Source organism: Macaca thibetana, chromosome 3 (genome assembly GCF_024542745.1).
Source record: "Macaca thibetana thibetana isolate TM-01 chromosome 3, ASM2454274v1, whole genome shotgun sequence".
Classification (NCBI taxonomy): Eukaryota; Metazoa; Chordata; class Mammalia; order Primates; family Cercopithecidae; genus Macaca; species Macaca thibetana.
Genome location: NC_065580.1, coordinates 51,201,254 through 51,220,595, shown reverse-complemented (window position 1 = coordinate 51,220,595; position 19,342 = coordinate 51,201,254). Strand labels below are relative to the sequence as shown.

At 39.3% G+C, this 19,342-nt stretch overlaps 1 protein-coding gene across 1 annotated transcript in view; it reads right to left on the bottom strand.

The window, feature by feature from the left end:
* Window positions 1-1,141: 1,141 nt before the first annotated feature.
* Window positions 1,142-19,342, bottom strand: part of LAMB1 (laminin subunit beta 1) — an 88,273-nt gene continuing 70,072 nt past the window's right edge. Inside the window, exons 25-34 of the mRNA XM_050785147.1 lie at window positions 17,124-17,493; window positions 13,978-14,162; window positions 12,289-12,530; window positions 9,100-9,303; window positions 8,275-8,419; window positions 6,351-6,558; window positions 6,006-6,147; window positions 3,511-3,687; window positions 1,561-1,720; window positions 1,142-1,431 (exon numbers count right to left, since the gene is read on the bottom strand). Of these exons, the coding sequence (XP_050641104.1) occupies window positions 1,295-1,431; window positions 1,561-1,720; window positions 3,511-3,687; window positions 6,006-6,147; window positions 6,351-6,558; window positions 8,275-8,419; window positions 9,100-9,303; window positions 12,289-12,530; window positions 13,978-14,162; window positions 17,124-17,493 (1,970 nt within the window). The 3' untranslated portion in view covers window positions 1,142-1,294. The remainder of the gene's footprint in view (window positions 1,432-1,560; window positions 1,721-3,510; window positions 3,688-6,005; window positions 6,148-6,350; window positions 6,559-8,274; window positions 8,420-9,099; window positions 9,304-12,288; window positions 12,531-13,977; window positions 14,163-17,123; window positions 17,494-19,342) is intronic.

The following is a 19,342-nucleotide window of genomic DNA, read 5'->3' as shown; positions in this document are numbered from 1 at the left end:
TTTTGGCTTTTGTTGCCATTGCTTTTGGTGTTTTAGTCATGAAGTCTTTGCCCATGCCTGTGTCCTGAATGGTGTTGCCTAGATTTTATTCTAGGGTTTTCATGGTTTTAGGTCTTAGGTTTAAGTCTTTAATCCATCTCGAGTTAATTTTGTATAAGGTATAAGGAAGGGATCCAGTTTCAGCTTTCTGCATATGGCTAGCCAGTTTTCCCAACACCGTTTATTAAATAGGGAATCCTTTCCCCATTGCTTGTGTCAGGTTTGTCAAAGATCAGATGGTTGTAGATGTGTGGTATTATTTCTGAGACCTCTGTTCTGTTCCAGTGGTCTGTATATCTGTTTTGGTACCAGTACCATAAAAGTGACAAATTAATTGCTTTGGGCCAGAGGAAAGTTACTACTTACAGCTGTTTACATAACTTTTGTCCAGGCCCAGCTTCAGATGCAGCTGTGTTGGATGTGTGGGTGGTTGTTAAGCAGTCCACAAAATAGTCTTGCTCTAAGAGTGTGTAAAAAACACATAGGGGCTGGCCTTTTAATACAGCTAGTTAGGCAATAAAGTTGACATGGGCCTGGCAATTACTTCCTTAGATTAGTTGCAAAATCACACAAAATACAATACAAAAGCTGAGAAATTAGGGCATCATTCTGTGCTCTGTAGTAGCATTGCTCAATTGGCAAGAGCAGTATCCATAAATTCTGGCCTGATTTAATTGAAACCTGCCCCTCAGTAACCCTGGTCCTTTTCTAGGCAGTAATGATTATAAGCCCTAGTTCATCCTGCTGATTTTCTCATTCCTCGAGCAAGGAATACTTAGAGGAGTTTTGATGGTTGGAGCAACTCAGCAACCATTGAAACAGTGATGGTAGCATAGATATTTGTCCTCCTTAACCTCAACCTGGGAATCCCACTGGGGGAATCCCACTGGGAAGGTGACTGGGGGGAGGGGAGTCAAGGGTGTGGAGTTTTGGAGGATGTTTACCTGTCAGATAAATATAATAGCTTGTTCTTAGACAACATAAATTAGGGTCTTCATGGAGGCAGTAAACTTGTTTATAAATCCAAGTTTACCGTGAAAAAAACATTCTTTGCTAAAGGGATTCATCAACAATCAGTAAAAGTAACAAGTACACCAAAATATATATACAAAAGCACTGTACTTTATTTAACTCCATACAAAATGTGATTAAAAAATTAAATAGGTGATGAGTTTTATTTTGAAGATCATTAAGTCAGTTTTTAAAATGTAGCTGTTTTACCTTGGTCACCTCAGCCGTTTTATATTCTCCTTTGTTACAAGCACGTGCTATAAACAGCAACTTTCTGGCTTATATCCTTAAGGAGTGAACGGACTTCTCCTTCCAGTCTTGCTAATTCTTGAGCTTTATCTTCTAAGTATTTTTGATTGTCTTCATATTTTCTTTCTAAATCTGGGGATATATATATATAAAGTCTGAGCAATTTATACTATGATGATCTCAAGACAAAGTGAATAGATTTTTCACTTTGAAATAAACTATCGATGCCTTAAATTTAAAATAATTAAAAACAAGACCCACCTTTGAGCAGTTGCAGCTTGCTGTTTGCTTGAGCTAAAAGAGTTTTTGCTTCATTTTGTAGCATTTCAGCTTTCCTTCTGGCATCAGCTGACTCCTCAGTTTTTTTGGCAATTAAATTTTCTACTTTTTTGTATTTTTCATCAAGTTCACCATCTAAAGTCTGTAGTTCCACATTTAGACAGAAAGAAGTGGTAATGTTAGTGTCAGTTTAAGAGCAATAGTATAATCATGGCATGCATTCTGGATATTCAGGCTTCATTAAGTTATTCACTGGTAATTTAAAATTTTATCTTCAAACAGTGGAATTGAATGCAAAATAGACATGATTTTAAAGAACATTTCAAAAAATTCCGGAGTTGCAGCAGGTCCTTAGGGCTAAGTCCTCATTTTCTTGATTATTACTTTTCTATAGAAAATTGTAGCGTAATTGTATTGTGAATTACATAGAGAAGTGCAGATTTTTCAAAAGTAAATTAGATATTAGAGAAGCCCATATTGAAATGGAGGCCCTCTGGATCTTGACTAAATTAGGGTTTGTGAAGACTTGCTTATAAGGAAATCAGAGGAAAAAAATTAAACAAAAGATATAGGAAGGAAAGGTGAGATTGTAGCATACGCAAGAAGTGAGTGAGGAGAAGAGAAATGGGGTGTGGGGTTGGAATGCAAATTATTCTTTTTAGAAACTGTTCAAATAACCATTTATGGAAATTTCATTTCAAGAGGTTTTGTTTCTTTCTATTGTGATAAAATGTTATTAAGCAAAATGTCCTGAAGCAGAGTACTTGAGAAATTTGTGCCCTCTAATGCAGGAAACCACACAAACCACAATAGAAAAGACAGCTGTCTGATACTGTGGCAGTGAACTTTTCTCATTGTTTTGTTCTCTTCCCCAACCTAGAGAGAGGTAGTGAGGTTACTCTTATGTAATGCCTGAAAAGCTACAGTAACTTCCAGGAAAATTTTTGAATAGTAGGGAGTTATATACTGAAATTAGGTCCGTAAATGCAGGCGTCCCCAGCCCCCAGGCCTACGGACCAGTTAGGAACTGGGTGGGCAGGCAAGTGTTATTGTCTGAGCTCCAGCTTTTGTTATCAGTGGTGACATCAGATTCTCATAGGAGTACGAACCCTATTGGGAACTGTGCATGCAAGGGATCTGGGTTGCGCACTCCTTATGAAATCTAATGCCTGATCTGAGCTGGAACAGTTTCATCCTGAAACCATCCCCACCCCACAGTCTGTGGAAAAATGGCCTTCCAGGAAACTGGTCCTTGGTGCCAAAAAAGTTGGGGACTGGTCATTTAATGGTTTTAAGCCCCACCCCGCCACCACCAAGTTTTTAAAGCATTATTTAGAAACTAAACATGTGTTTCAGTTATTACATGGCTTCTGATTAAACATTTGGGTTGTGTGAGTTTTTCTCTGCAAAATACAGTGCCTTCCAATGAGAGGTGAGAGGTTAATTTAAAATGTGTCTCAAAGAGATAACATTTGGTTTCCTACTACCTGTTCTCTGTTCCAACCTGCTTTTAAAATATTCTCAAATGGCCTGGTAATTACTCTGCCATGAAGAATTTAATTGACTACAGCAGAGAAATACAAGTTCAATATGCCTGGTTTTTGTCAGTATAGTTTTTTTTTTTTTTTTTTTTTTTTTTTTTTTTAAATAAAGCCTGTTTTAAGACTTCTACCCCTAAGTTAATTGCATTCTTCTAAACTCTTGTCTAAGTTTGGATTTGAGGGCATAAGTCATACTTATTAGATACTTCCATATTCATTCCCATTCTTTTCCATCCACACTTCTAAAGACTGCTGTTGCAAAACAGGTCATTTGATGTTTCTGATGAATTCTGTTTCTGTTAGGTCCATGTCCCTTACTCTTAAGGCAGGCAAGGAGGAGACTGGTGGCTCCTTTAACAGCATAGCCCTGAAATTACAAAGATTTACGTACCTTCTTAACATCTTCTGCGCTTTGCTTCACAGTATATACTACTTTTTCAATATATTCTGCCTCCCCAGAGTTTTGGGCAGCTTTCCGCTTAAGTTCCTCCACATTCCTCTCTAACTCGCTGATGCGCTGGGACGCGTTGAACAAGGTTTCCTCAGAAGCTGCAGTTTCAGACTCAATCTAAAAGTATGTCAGTTTTCCAGCAAGCCATTAGTTTAAGAAATTGAATTACTATGAGTACAAGTTTGGAGGAAGATTTAAGTCTGCTGTGCCATTTTGCTCTAGACCAAAAGAAGTAATTACTAAAAAGAATATTTCAGGAAAAGTTACATGAAGTGTCTAACTTTAGTCTTTGCTACATTTCATATATTCACTTCATTCTTTTGGTACTTCTGATGATCTGAGATGGATGGAAAGTTTTTTCTGACAGTAAAAAACAAAAAAGAAACCCACCCCCCCAAGGAGCATGATGTGTTGAGAAAGCATTTTAAGGACAACTGCAGACTTTGGCTAAAGAACATTCACAAATAAGCAGCTGTGCGAAGAGGGGTTTCCATATATAAATTTCCAGCTTACTGTGAGTGGGAAAATAAATCTTAAACTCTAGTAGTGGAGATTTCAGCTAATTACTGAAGAAATGGAGACTAGGGATGTTCTTTGAATTTCTATAGAATTGTGAGACGATGTATGGTCTGGGGACATTACAGCTGTAAACTCTAAATACTCAGTTATTTAGGGAAAAAAAAAATTTGGGCAACTGGTGAGGATCCACATCTGATCTCCTTTCAAAGTAGAATCAATAAACATTGACTTTTAAAAGCTAGCCAAAGTAAGCAGGTGAGCCCACGACAAAAGAATCAATTTCACTGAGCACTCAATTTTTCTTTAAAATGATCTTCAAGGATGGGTCTAATTACATAGAATTAACTGAATAACAATACTGTCATAATGAAGTTAATGGGATCAGTATAGACATAGGCTAAAATTTGTAAATATTTCAAACCTAAGGACCCTTTAATTAGAATAACATTCTTTGAGTGAATTGCTTCTGATAAGCTTTCATGAACATAGTTCAGTTAGAGGTTCTCTGTTTCTTATTGTTACAAACCTAAAACACTTCCTGCCCTCCAGGGCCCCTGAAAAACAGAACCCCAGTTATTAACTTGCATCATCAAGCCACATATCTCACCTATAATTCAATATTTTCTAATTTGCTTTTCAGAGCAGTTTTTTTTCAAGAAACAAGATCTTGCTCTACTTCCCAGGCTGGAGTGCAGTGACTGTTTGTTTACAGGCATGATCATAGTGCACTATAGTCTCAAACTCATGGCCTTAAGTGATCCTCTCACCTCTGCCTTCCAAGTGGCTGGGACTACAGGCACACACCACTGCACCTGGCTTTCAAAACAATAATTTCTGTAGTCACTGACATAATATTCACTAAAATATTAATGGCAAACTGAGAAAGTGGAAAAACCTAGAGATCGAAAACATCAAAATATTTATAAGTCTGGTGGGAAAACATAATTTTTCTAAACTTGAACCAATAGCCTGAAGAAAAAGCCTTATTGATACTCAAAATTTAAGGAGGAAAATGGGCAGAATTATTGACCTTTATTTAACTGACAGCAATACAATAGGGGAAGACAGGTTTTTACCAACTAATGGTAAGAAAAGCATGTTGAAAATTCATCTTCCCAGGTTTTAAACACATGGAGGATTGGCCTGAGAAGGCTGACAGTGCTGGGTATGGGAGCATTTAATTTCAAAGTATATTCTGAGAACATGTATACGGATTAGATAACTCATCAATTTTCTTCATTTTTTAAAAACTCGTAAAGTTGGAAGGAAAAAATTAACTTTTTGAGAAACAAAAGAATTTAATGGAATTATGTTTGCATTACTTCTTTTAAGAGATAGAGGATTTTTAGAGCAAAGTGCTAGATCCCTATGAAAAAGTATTCCTTATAAAAAAAAATTAAGTTTTCCATGCATTCTGAATAGAATAGATATAGATTGTTTAGCTATAAGCACTCTATTAGGTTCCTCTAGAATTGGGTATTGAAAGCAGACTGTTCTCCAGTAGTTTCTAAAACTGCTATATAGTAAAATGTTTGATCACCAAAATCTTGAGACATTGGCTTTAACCATATAAGCTGCTTTATAACATCAGGACAGTTTTCTAAAACTATTATACTTCATACTACTGAACAGAGTACATGCTGTTTCCTCAATGAATAGGAGTGTTTTTATTTTTTTGAGACAGAGTCTCTGTTGCCCCGACTGGAGTGTAGTGGTGTGATCTCAGCTCAAATGAAAACCTATCTCCACTTATTTTTAGCATCCATGCTAACGGAGTAGTTCAGATTTATTACAATTAAAGGAATCCTTTAATGTTGAGTTGTAAGAATTTTTGTTCATAGATAACAAATGTACTTTTCTGGTAAAAGTGTGTATGTAGCTGTTTTCCCATACATGTAATGATTGTGTATGCTTACCGAAGTTAGCAGGTTCTGGGTTCCTTGAATGTCTTCATCTGCTTGTTTAATTGCCTTCTCTGCTGCGACCTGGGCCTTTTCTGCTTCTTCCAGAGCTTCCTTTACCATATCTGCAGTGACTTTAACATCTGTTGCACTTTTGCTGGTAAAATAATGAGACAGTATATTGTTGTTGAACTTGAAAAAAGTCCTCTCAGTGTTCTTTTCTTTAAAGAATAGCCTTCCTGAAATGACCCAGAGAGACTCGCATAGGTCCTTCTTAGAAGTTTCACTGGTTAAAGAGATACTTTTTACTCCATGATAGATACACAAAATAAGCCCCTTAGATGCCATGTCTTTAGATACCTTGCTTTTTTAGCTTCTTCTAACAACATCTCAGCTCTGGCAATGTCAGCAGCACTCTGCTGTAGAATAACCTCTACTTGAGAAAGGCTTTCAACTCGTTCACGTATATCTTCTGTCAAGTTCTGTAATTGCTGTGGGGTGCTAGGCATTTCCATTTTCAGTACTTCATTAGCAACTGCTTCAATGCTGTCCAAATCAGCACTATCCTCTGTGAAAAGCAAAGATGTCCCCAAAAAGAGGTGAAAAGAATAGATGGTTCATTCATTCAACCACTTACTGGTCATCTATGGACTAGCACGGTGGGGTTACCAAGAGACACTAACTTTCTGTTTAAGAGTTTATAATCTGTCTGGGGTTTTGGGGGAAGATGAGACCTACACACACAAAAAAGTAACTGCAGACAATTGAGTACTACTAGAATTTGTTTTAGGCTGGGTAGTGAGGGAAACCTTCGTGGAAGATGAGGAGCTGATTAGATTTTAAGGGCTAATAGAATTTGAAAGAAGAAAGGATAGTTCTAGGTGGGGAGACAGGAAGGGCAGAGCATGTTACGGGAAAGTCTAGCAGAGTGAATCTGAAGATTGTGGAAAACCATAGAGGGCCAGAGCTTAAAGCTGGGACTTAAAGGCAATGATATCTTTTAATTGAGGGTGGACAAATAGCTCAGAAACTTGTGAATGCAGATATAGAGATTCGATATTTCTTACAAATTATCTAGATTCAGGAAATTATAGAAAGGGAGAAAATTATAGACGGAAGAGAACTGGGATAGTGGGTTGTCAATGAAGCCAAGGAGTTTCAAATGTGAAATGTGGAAAATGGTGAAAAAAAAAGTTTATGAAGTTAAGCTTCAAATATGTCAGATCCTCATTTACTTTCGAGCTTTATGTTTTAAACTACTGAACATAAAAATGGACCCTAGAGGATTTATTCAAATAAAATATGTACTCGAATGATGGCTTCCATGGAATATTACCAAAATATCCTTAGCAAATACTGTTGACTTCTTATTAGCCATGTCTTTTTTCTTGCTAACAGAATACTGATTTTCTTCAGGCACCTGCCTCTAAGGTAAAATTATCAACCCAGCATTAAGTCTTTATTAGTTTGCCAATTACTGTAATCACATTTCCATTTTCCAGTGACATTTATGCATTGGCATGTGACTTATTTCTGGCCAGTGAGGTTTATAAGGATGACTGCTTAAAGGCTTCTAGGGAAGACTTCCTCCTTTTTAAAAAGATACAAGGAATAGGTGGTCTTTTCTTCCATTATTATTGTTTATCTTTATATGATGTCTGGAACTTTGGCAGCTACCTTGTAACCATGAGGAGCTAGAGGCAAAGCCGATATGCTTAAGATGGTAGAGGAGAAAGATGAAAAGTATGTGGGTCGCAGACCCAAGAAGCTATCTTGCTACTGGATATCTTATTAAGATGGGAGATAATAAACATCCTTTTTGATTAAGTCCCTTTCACTTGAGTTTTCTGTAATTTGTAGCCAAAACCATCTTTACTGGTAACGCTTGAACTGTAACTAGCAACACTCTTAACTAACTATAGGTATAATATCCTGTAAATAATAGAATTACAAAGCTTTGGGGGCAATGCCAAAATAACAAACTCTACTTCTTTAAGGTTAGAGATTACTATACATAATCTCTAACAAATTCCAAATTCAATTTTCACTGTAAATATTTGACTTTTAATTGGCTGAGTATCCCATCAGGTGTGTCTGTATCTGCATAACATTGGAGAAAGTTATTTGATACACATATATAAGTTTAAGAAGTGGAAACATTTAATACATGGACATTTTTCTTATTTGGAAATGTCAGTACACTGACAGAAATTGATTTTATCTAAAATGTAAACAGAATCACACAGAAACAAATGTCTAAAAGTAAAATGAAAAAATTTCTTACGGGTCAAAAAGTTTCTGATTTGCTTGATTAGATTTCTCAGATCCTCATTGCTCTTGTCCATTTTTTCTTTGGTAGCATTTGTCTTCAACAGAATGTCTTCAGCACTCTGTTTTGCCTCATCTGCCCTCAGTTTTGCTTCAGAGACCTAAATGTGAAGAATAAATTACCCATGGAAGACTTTCATTCTTTCTGAAGGAGACCAGAATATTGGAAATGGCCCAGAAATGATGTTGAAAAACTATGTTACTTGGAATCATGTGTCTAGGAAACAACTTTCTCCCATTCAACAAAGTATTGTGTTGTTACAGACTGCAAGTATTCAGTATAGAGATTCCTAAACAGTGTTCTTATATAAATACAACTAGCATTTAAAATTTTTCAAGTTGTTTTTAACTCCTGGCCTATAAAATAGTCCTGAGTCTTGTTCTCAGGGACCCACATAAATACTTAAGTTTGTGTGTCACTTTAGAAGAATAAATGCTCAGTTGCTTAGTATAGAATTTTTGTCGTACAGCTGGATGTATTTATAACCCTGGAGTCAGATAGGTAAGATGGCTATCTCAAATTATCCAGTATAAGATTTAAACATCTTGCACTAAAGCATGTGTTATTCTCCTCTGAGTAAGGAAAAAGCAAATTCTTTATCTGTAAAGAAAATCTCATCTCTTTCTCTGACCTCACAGAAACATGAACTTTCATATTTGATTATGATATGCCCTTTTCATTTCAGTTAGCATTTAGAATTGATTTCTCCCTTTCAGATCCTCTAGTCCACAGCTGAAAGCAAACATACATGACAAAAACTGAGGACATCCACTAAATTACCATCTTGGAGAGCTGTTCCACTTCAGACAGGGCACTCAGGACATCTTGGTCCAAGTCCATGGCTTTCTGCCAGGCGTTGTGTGCAACAGTAACCAGACCACCACAGCCAGGCCCCCCACACTTCTTCTCTCCTTCATCAGTTCTGCAGTTTGGCCCGCCACATTCAGTCTCGGAACAGGAGGCCCCTGGGGGTGTTCCACAGGTCTGCAACAAGCCAAGGATCAGGCACAATATTTCAGATAGTGAATCTGCTGCAGCAAAACAGCTGTGCAGGGCCTGGGTGGCCCCAGAGAATGTGTAGGTGGTTCTCAGTAACGGTGCTTGAAAACAGTGTTTGGGAGACAGAATGGAGAGGGGAGCAAAGAGTTTAGGAATAAACTAACCTGCTTGTTTCCAAGGAAACAATAGAAGTTTACAACTCATCAGTATCTTCTGCCCAAATGAGTTAAAATACTATATGAGCTCTGCCCAGGATGCAGACATCTGCTATATCAAGTTGAATTCTGCCAATGCAAGGGCCAAGGAATGCCTTCCTTTTTTTCTGACCAGTTAGATTAAAAGAAAAAGCCATTGTGAACCATCTCTGGGGCCAGCACCAGCATCATGTTAACTCCTCCGGTAAATATGGTGACATAAAAGACCTATTACCTAGCCTTTTAGTAACTTCCCATCTTGTTAGGACTGGATCATTCCACATAAAATAGCCAAGAATAGGTCAGATGCAGTCATTATTGAAAGAAAGTAGACAAAGGAGAGACTGCAGAGGAATGCTGTAGTTGTAGCTGAAGAAGGATTTGTTGGCTGGTGGGATTTGAGCAGGGGAAGTGGGAAAACATTCCACTTGTTAAAGAAAACAGTACAAAGGAACAAAGGTAGATGAAGCGTTTCCAAATTACCACCCCCCACAGCCATCACACATGCATAGAGTCCTCCTTTCTTACCTACCAGAACCTCTCAAAGATCACCACTTGGTCATGGCATACAAATGCAAAGTGATAAATTATAATACAAGTGTGCTATATGATAGAAAAGACTGAGCAGGAAGAAAATTGCATTTAGAGCTGTTTTGTGGAAATGCTCATACTGAAAAGAAGCCAAAGATTTACTGCAGTGAAAAGCAGTTAACAGAATATTCCCAAACAAGACAAGGAAAATATTGTTTTAAAAAAGTACAAAAAAGCAGTTTTTAAATAAATACAATCAACTCTTTAGCCTAATAATTTTGAGATAATTATAATCCCATTATATCTCAAATTACAACTAAAATAAATCATTTATCTGGCTTACAAAAACACAAAAAGCTTCAGAACATAAAGTGTATTCTGCATGCTATAGAACATGAGTCTTAAGAACAGAAGTGTTTCTTTTTAAAAACCATCTGACAGCACACGTAGAAGATCTGTCTTGTTTCAACAGACGGGGCAGACATGGGGGATGGGGGTGGGAAACCAGCATGGCTCTAGCTAAATATCCACAAAGATACAGAACTAGAAGTACCTGAAAAACAAAAGGACAAAAGTCTCTCGACACAAGGAAATGGCAGTAAAGAACTTACAGAAAGAATTCTCACAGGATCATTAACAAAGACAAAAACACAGTAAGAGACCTGAAGAAGCTGCTAATCCCTAGGTAGTTTACCAGGTGGAAAAGCAAGCATAGGGAAGGGCACGCATTTGAAAGGCCAGAGGAACTCCGAACCCCACCCACCGCCCATGCACCTCCCTGTTGCCCACGGAGATGCCTCCAGTTCAAGACAAAAATCCTTTAGCATGCTTAGCTGCTGCTTGTAGGTCACAGAACACTTGTTTGTGATGACTGATTTTTTGTTTTTAAAGGAATCAATGCTGCAAGGAAAGATTGAGAGAACTGGCATTTTATGCTTAATAACTTTGTCTCCTGTTAGCTGCAATTTACACATTGCTCTAGGCCTTCATTTTTCTTTTTTCTTCATCTTTTATTTTTCCATTTAATAAATGACAGATTATTTGCTCCCTGTTTGCTATAAAGTTTCAGAAGATAATGAGTATGAAACCTAGCAGGCATCAATAAACACCGTCTTATATTGTGACTAATACTGTCTATTTCAGAGAAAGTGAGGATGAGAGGAGGGAGGAACCATCACTAAGACAAAGCTGTAATGAAGTTTGAACTCTTCTGTGCCTATGTACCTTCCATCTTTAACTTTCTCTGTGTCTCTGGGCTAAGAGAACACAAACGTTTATCTATAAAAAATACCCTCCAAATTATCTCAGATAGGTATCCTTCCTTGAAAAAACAGGAAGGAAGAGGAAGAAACAGGCTCAGTTAGGCTTTTTTGGGGCCTTCTGCCTGATTTTCATTAAACTCACAACTCAATTTCATTTGGCTCCAGAGTTACTTTTTAAAACTTTCTGGGAAATGAATCTACTTTCTAGGCTGGTTTCAGGGTTAATCTTCACCAGGTAGTTACTGGAACAAAGGAACATAATAGCTAATACCCTTGAAAAAATTCTTTTGCTCCCTTTAATTTTTAACGGAAGCCCCTTCTAGAATGATTCTGATTTCCTACACTGAGATGGGTTTTATATTTCAAATCAGAACAAACTAAAAAAGGAGTGTCCAAGCTGGGTATGGTGACACATGCCTGTCATCACAGCTTCTCAGGAGGGTGAGGTGGGAGGATTGCTTCAGCCTAGGAGTTTGAGGTCAGCCTGGGCAACATAGCCAGAATCCATCTCTTAAAAAAAAAAGGGGGGGGTGGGGGTGGGCAGGGGTGTTAGCCTGTAATCCCAGCACTTTGGGAGGCTGAGGTGGGAGAAGGATTGCTGGAGACCAGGAGTTCAAGACTAACCTGAGCAATGTCGTGAGACCCTATCTCTACTTAGGAAAAAAAAAATTAAAGAAATGTTCACAGTGTAAAAAGGATCAAGTTTCAGTGCGATGTCACTGAGTAGCTAAAACAGAATGGGAGACCAGTCATGATTCATTCTTTAGTTGAGGACCAGAGAAACAGAAGAGGGGAGGGCTGGAAACCCATATGCTGCTGTTTTTAATCTTTCTTGGTTACAGATAGCCCATTCCAGGATCCAGAGACCTCAGCCTAGGAGTTTCACTCCTGCTGATTCATTTGCAAACTATTATAATAAAGACAAAGGATAGTGTTTTTTTTTCTCAGCACCATAGCAGTAAGGCCACACCCCCAAACCTTACCATTTCGGCAGCGGCTGAAAGGTCTAGGCTTTGCAGCTTGCCTGCCAGTTCATCAAGGAGGCGAGCCTGCTCCTCTTGTTTTTCCTTGAACTGGGATTCTCGCTCCATCATCACATCTTCTACTCTGTCTCTCATGAGGGCTGACTGTTCCACAGTACTGTTGGGTTCTGCGGTGGAGGCATTCACCCTCTCCTCTGCCTCGAGAGACATCTGGAAATACTTGGTAATGCTATCCAAGGCACCTACGGTAGGAAATGAAATTGCCCCCAGTTAACCTCATCATACTAGGCTTCCTCCCCAAGCAGTGTCTATATTTGATGTCTTCAGGTCCTACATTTACTGTAAGGTTTTAAAATTCAAGAAAAAATATTTATGAAATACAGTTTTCAGGAGCAATGAATATGTTTTGTCCCATTAGCACCTACTCCAGCTCTGGAGTATGGCAAACATCTGGGTGAAAAATGAAAAATTAAGAAAATCATGCAATCTTGTTTCCATTCACAAGCAAACATCCAGTTCTTTATAAATAGCTGGTGTCAGGCAGCCTGAAGATTATATGACCAGATGACTTTTCTCAATCTTTTATTCAGATCCACTCTAATGACTAATATAGTAGCCCTCCATATTTGTAGATTCCACATAATGTGGATTCAACCAACTGTGGATAGAAAGCATTTGGAAAAAATGGTTGTACCTGTACTGAATGTGTACAGACTTTTTCTTGCCATTATTTCCTAAACAATAACGTATAACAACTATTTACATAGCATTTACATTCTATTAGGTATTGTAAGTAATCTAGAGATTATTTTAAAGTATACTGGAGGGAAAAAAAAAAGTAAAGCTGGGTATGGTGGTTCACCTCTATAATCTCAGCTATTCAGAAGTCTGAGACGGGAGGATCACTTGAGTCCAGGAGTTCAAGATCAGCCTGAGCAGCATAGCAAGAGCCCATTTCTTAAAGAAAGAAAGAAAGAGAGAGAGAGAGAGAGCAAAAGAAAGAAAAGTATATAGGAGGATATGCATGGGTTATATGCAAATACTATGCCATTTTATATAACGGACTTGACCATCTGTGGATTTTGATTTCCGCAGTGGGTCCTGGAACCAATCCTCATGGATCCCAAGGGATGACGGTATTATATATAACAGCATGATGTGTTTTAGCTTTAGTCCAAAAGCAATCATGCATAAAACAGTATGGGTAGTTGGATAGTATGATGTAACATATTTCTACATTCTTTCACTTTTTGCTGAGGATCCTATATGGTCTAAGATATAAATAATGATTTGCAAAAAATTTTTTCTGACCAAGCAGCATTCTTGAATGTGAAAGGATTTGCAGAAGTATTAATACCTTAAGTATTAAAAGAACCCCCTTCCAAGAAAAGGCCAGGGGATTAAACTACTAACTGGAGGGGAAAAAAAATCAGGAAATGGATACCATTCTGATACAACTATTGCCATTCACTCTGTGAGACCTTTGCTGTGTCCCTTAGATTCTCTGTGCCCAAGTCCCACATTTGTAAAATGGGGACTTTGATCCTCATTTGTGCCAGAAACTGGATGAGCAAAGTTTTAAAATTTATTAGAAAACAATTTTTTTTCCAAAATTGCTATATTAAAAGGTTAGACATATTGTTAAATTCATCGTCTGGGACTGAGTATTTGCACCAAAAAAATGCTCACCCCGAATATCTGAGTTTTTGATAAATTCCAGTTGTTCAGCAAGTTCTTTCACAGTGTTGTCTAGGCTTTCCGCTTCTGTCTGTAGAGAATCCAGTTCTTTGGCTGTGCTGTTGCTTTGGGAAGTTGTGTCAGATAATTTCACTTCTACTTGAGCCATCATTTCTGTAACATCTTTAATCAGTTTCCTGTAAAGAGAAAGTTAAGCTTACATAAACCCAAGGGAGGACTTTTACATTTCATATTTTCTACTAGTACTGTATCCATTACTAATTTCAAACCAATTCAGTAATTTGTAACATTTCATCTCTTTCTAAGTGCTAGTTTTATTTTCCTTATAAAAGATTGTATTAAATCTGACAATTTTTCTTTGTTCAGACTTAAGAAACACAGAAATACCACTCAGCTGAGTTGTGGCAGACAAGCCATTTAAGGGATTCCAAATTTCCGCTGTAACATGAGCACAGGTCAGAGTATGGAGTTGCGGCTCCATTCGCAGGCAGCTTCAAGCCCTTACAGTCGTAAAAACTCAAGACATAAATGACTCTGGTATACAGTTAGGCCTCCCAGCCACCAGCCCAAAACATTCTTCCCTAAGCCTGTCTCCTTCAAGAGGGAACATGCAGAGAGGAAGCCCTATAGCCCACCACAAAGACAACAGGAGCCAGCTGTATCAGCTTTCATACACTCCTCTCTTCCATCAGAGGAGCCTCCTCCTTCTACCAACAGCCTTTTTTTTAAAAGAAAATAGCATCTACCAAGAATGAAATAAGAACATTTAGCTGGCCGGGCGCGGTGGCTCAAGCCTGTAATCCCAGCACTTTGGGAGGCCGAGACGGGTGGATCACGAGGTCAGGAGATTGATACCATCCTGGCTAACACGGTGAAACCCCGTCTCTACTAAAAAATACAAAAAACTAGCCGGGCGAGGTGGCGGGCGCCTGTAGTCCCAGCCACTCGGGAGGCTGAGGCAGGAGAATGGCGTAAACCCGGGAGGCGGAGCTTGCAGTGAGCTGAGATCCGACCACTGCACTTCAGCCTGGGCGACAGAGCGAGACTCCATCTCAAAAAAAAAAAAAAAGAACATTTAGCTTTCACGGTATTTAATTTGGAATCTAAACTGCATTTTGTTCTGTACTTTCAAACCTACAAGGCCGTACTTTTGACATCTATTTGTATATTACTGTGTACATAGTGTGTATGTGGGCATGTGTATGCATGTGGGAGTGTGCTCCAGGTGGGTGTGGTTGTTTGTGTATCGTAAATAAAGTAATATTTGAGCAGACTTTACCTCTGGGTATTATTGGTTCACCTAATTGAATATAATTGTCTTCTTGGGGATATAATAGTATAAAAAACCAGGAAAATGTAAAGATGCTGAAAGGTTGGGAGCCATTAGAAAAATGACATGTAAGGCTGAGATAAAACCATAACCCAACTCAAAAAGTAATTAAAGGGATCGTTTGAAATGGTAGATTAAATTACATTTCAATGCCTTTTCCCTGAGGATAATGTACATAGTTTCTTTTTTCAGTGCTTTGCTTTTATTATTTGACTCACAGAAGGCTTTCATTTCTTCTCAGTTCTCATAAAATGATACAATTTTTTAAAACAAGCAAATCTAACATGTTTTAAAATAAGGCCACTTTGGTTCCTAAAAGAGTAATGGAACTAGTTTCCCTGTGATTATTACAATCTGTCTAGTTAAATGAATAGTGAGGGTAGAAACAGAGCTGTTTTGGGAATGTAATCTCTCTTCTGGCAGGCTCTCAAAGGACACCAGATTTTTTCTTCCTCCCAGAGGTGCGTAAGACCCAGGCCAAGAATCATTTCCTAAATGGGCTTGCATTCGGACCACGGCCTGCCAAAACTGTGATCTCTGCACATTAGGAGGCTTAGTCTTTTCAGTGAGGTAAAATGCCTCATTAAATGCATTGTCGCCCTGCATCAGACATTTCCTAACACTCGGGCCAGCCACATGGTCTTGGGCATAAAACCCGAGGCTTGACATCAAGGTCCAGTTACTTTAAATCTAGGTCTAGGAAGGACTTCCTTCAAGTTGCTGTCTTCTGCTACTCATGTATGGTATGAGATGAAAAGTCCCTCTGGCTTCTTAGAGATGCTGATTAAAGTCTCATCACACACACAAAATGTTACTGTCATTTTGTAATATAAACACCTCAGTGTGCAGGATTTAACTATGAAGTGGTCCCCTCAGGCCTAGATGGTGAGTCTGCAGTGAAACCATAGCATCTAGGGAAGCACAGATGCCTCATACCCTTTCCTGTTTTTGTCCTTTAGCACTTAGGTTTTATTTTGCTGTTTTGGGGGTTCCTTTTTGGCAAAAAATAATTTGGCAAAAGGAATTGGGATGTTTAGGGGCAAGAGAGGGGAGGCTGGGAGAAAGGGTAGAAAAATGATCCTTGAGAAGTTCAGCATCACTCAGCTCAATTCTTTAGGCTTCCACTAACAAACACTGTCCAATCAGAGGGAAAATTACCCAGAGAAGGGGTGGGATGAGGACTTTCAGTGTAGAGCGGCTGTTATAACTAGATGAATGAAGCACTGGTCTGGTGGACTAATGGCAGAGAAGCAGAAAAAACTTGAAGTAAGGAGTCTTACTTGAGGTAATGGAATTTCCCCCATAGTAGCAATACTTAACAATTTATAGATTTTTGCAATCCTGTTGTCATTTTATATATCAATCCTTTCATTACTGTATAAGGCAATGGCATATATTATCCTACCCCTTCTCCACAGGAGAGAAAATACAGGCTCAGGAACTGAGTCAACCAAGTTCACAAGCCTAGCATCAGAGCCAAGACTCAGTTATGGATCTTTGTCTTCTAAATCCAGCATGCCTCCCATTTTACTGACTTAGAACATGATTTGCAAGGAGGAGCACTGAGTATAATGCTTGCATGTTCTGTACTGCAGCCTCCAGAAGGCTGGTCCCCATGGATGTGCCAACATTCACTCACCCAAATGCCCAGTCAAGACTGCTGGAAAATAAATGGCTCAGAATCTGTTTTCACCCACAGGACTAACCAAACCTCCTGATGGAAGCACCATGCCAGGAAATCTTTGCTGTTTATTCATAAAGCTGAAAAAATATTGTGAGTTATTCCTCTGGCTCATTAACTACTTACTCTGCTTCCTCAAAGAGATTCCCAATGTTTTTCAGTGGCTCTGCTGCGGGGCTCTGCGCCAGGATGTCTTTTATCTCGCTGACTTTCCTCTCCACCGAGTCCACAGTCTCACGGTAAGGCCCGATCACACCACTGATCTTCAAGGCCTTGGCTTTCTCCAGGAATCTGTGTGTCCTGTTGGTCAGCTCAGCAATGATCACGTCCCAGAGAGCAAAGCACTGGTGGCAGGGTGTGCAGTCAGGGAAGACCCCCGAGTACCCTCGCGTGCACTTGTCACAGCGTGGACCCTCAACACCCTCCACGCAGACACACTGGCCCGTGGACTGGTCACACTGTGGCGTCTCAATGCCCCTGGGGTCACAGTCACAGGCTAGAAGGGAAGAAGCAATGCTAGCTGATCTACTTGATCATGAACCTCAGTGACAAGATGTGCCATTTAGAATCCTCATTTCACTGTGAAAATGGGAAGGTGTCAACCATCGATGACAACTGACCAGCAGCTCAGGTAGAGACTGTAGCAGCTTCTTGTAGCACATGCGTGACTTCAATGGTTGCTAACCCCTTAGCAGTAATAATACTTTAAACAGAAATGTTTTACATGAATGACCCCATTTAACTCTCACAATAACCCCATGGGATAGGTGTTATGATAATCACTATTTCCCAGATGTGGGAACTGAGAGATTAGAGAGATTACGTAACATGCCTCAAGTCTCACTGCAAGGGAAAGGCCACGCCAGGACTCTGATTCAGTTCTTTGAAACTCTGGAGTCTGTACTCATCACCTCCGTTCTGCCTTTGCCTCCCCCTTACTAGGATTTCCCTACATACCATGTCTGTACAAACAATCCAGGTTACATCCTGCTAACATGCCACCTGGCATCGAATACATCACAAATGAGCAGCTCCTAACATACCTGACTCTATTTCGCAACAAAACATACTTGATGAAATGCAGTAAACGTGATCAAAACAAAACAAAACAAAACCCAAAGGAATTCTAAGTATCCAGTTTAAAGGCTTTTAACTAAGTATAATCTAACTTGGGGGTGTCTGCCATTGTGAGGACCACTGCCAGTACTACAAGCAGAGATCTTGGGAGCCGTGCAGTCTCAGCCTCTCACAGACCCAATAGGGTTGGCACCTTATGCAAAGCCAAATGGCATAGGGTAAAATCACATGCCATACAGGACAAAATCTGTTCTTGGCCAGTAGCTGTGGCCGAGATTACTTAGCACAATGGCTGTGCCCTTGAACCCTGGCTTAGATCCCCAAATTTCAGGTGACCAAATCCTTTTTATGTCAACATCTGACATTTAAAAGTATTTATATAAGGTTTAAGTAACAAAAGGCCTTATACTAACATCTTATCACTGGGCTTCCACCCATTCTGGCAAAAGGTAGGAATACATAAAGTGATATACTATCTTATTTCTCTGACTGGATTGTGGACTCCAAGGGCAGGGGCACATCTTAAACGATTTTTCCTTTTTCAGCATCATGCAATCAGAATCCAGACGTCTTTGCCAAATGAAGCCCTAACCTTATTTTAGTCTAGGCTTGCAAGGACACTTACATACCTTTATAACAGAAAATAATCCTCCTGAAGTGCAATGTCAAGTGTGGCAAAGCACAACAGATTCATGCTTTCTCAGATTTTTTTTTTTTTTTTTTTTGAGACGGAGTTTTGGTCTTGTTGCCCAGGCTGGAGTGCAATGGCACAATCTCAGCTCACTGCAACCTCCGCCTCCCAGGTTCAAGCAATTCTCCTGCCTCAGCCTACCGAGTAGCTGGGATTACAGGCATGCGCCACCACACCCAGCTAATTTTGTTTTTTGTTGTTTTTTTTTTTAAATTAGAGACAGGGTTCCTCCATGTTGGTTAAGCTGGTGTGGAACTCCCGACCTCAGGTGATCTGCCCACCTCGGCCTCCCAAAGTGCTGGGATTACAGGCATGAGCCACTGCCTGTGGCCTTTTCTCAGATATCTGTATAAAATCTTGGGCCAATAGCTGTGATTTGGCTCTGAAAAACTTCCTTTTTTTGGGGAACAGAGTCTTGCTGTGTTGCCCAGGCTAGAGTGCATGGCACGATCTCGGCTGACTCCAACCTCCACTTCCCGGGTTCAAGCTATTCTCCTGCCTCCACCTCCTGAGTAGCTGGGACTACAGGCATGCGCCACCACACCCAGCTAATTTTTGTATTTTAAATAGAGACAGG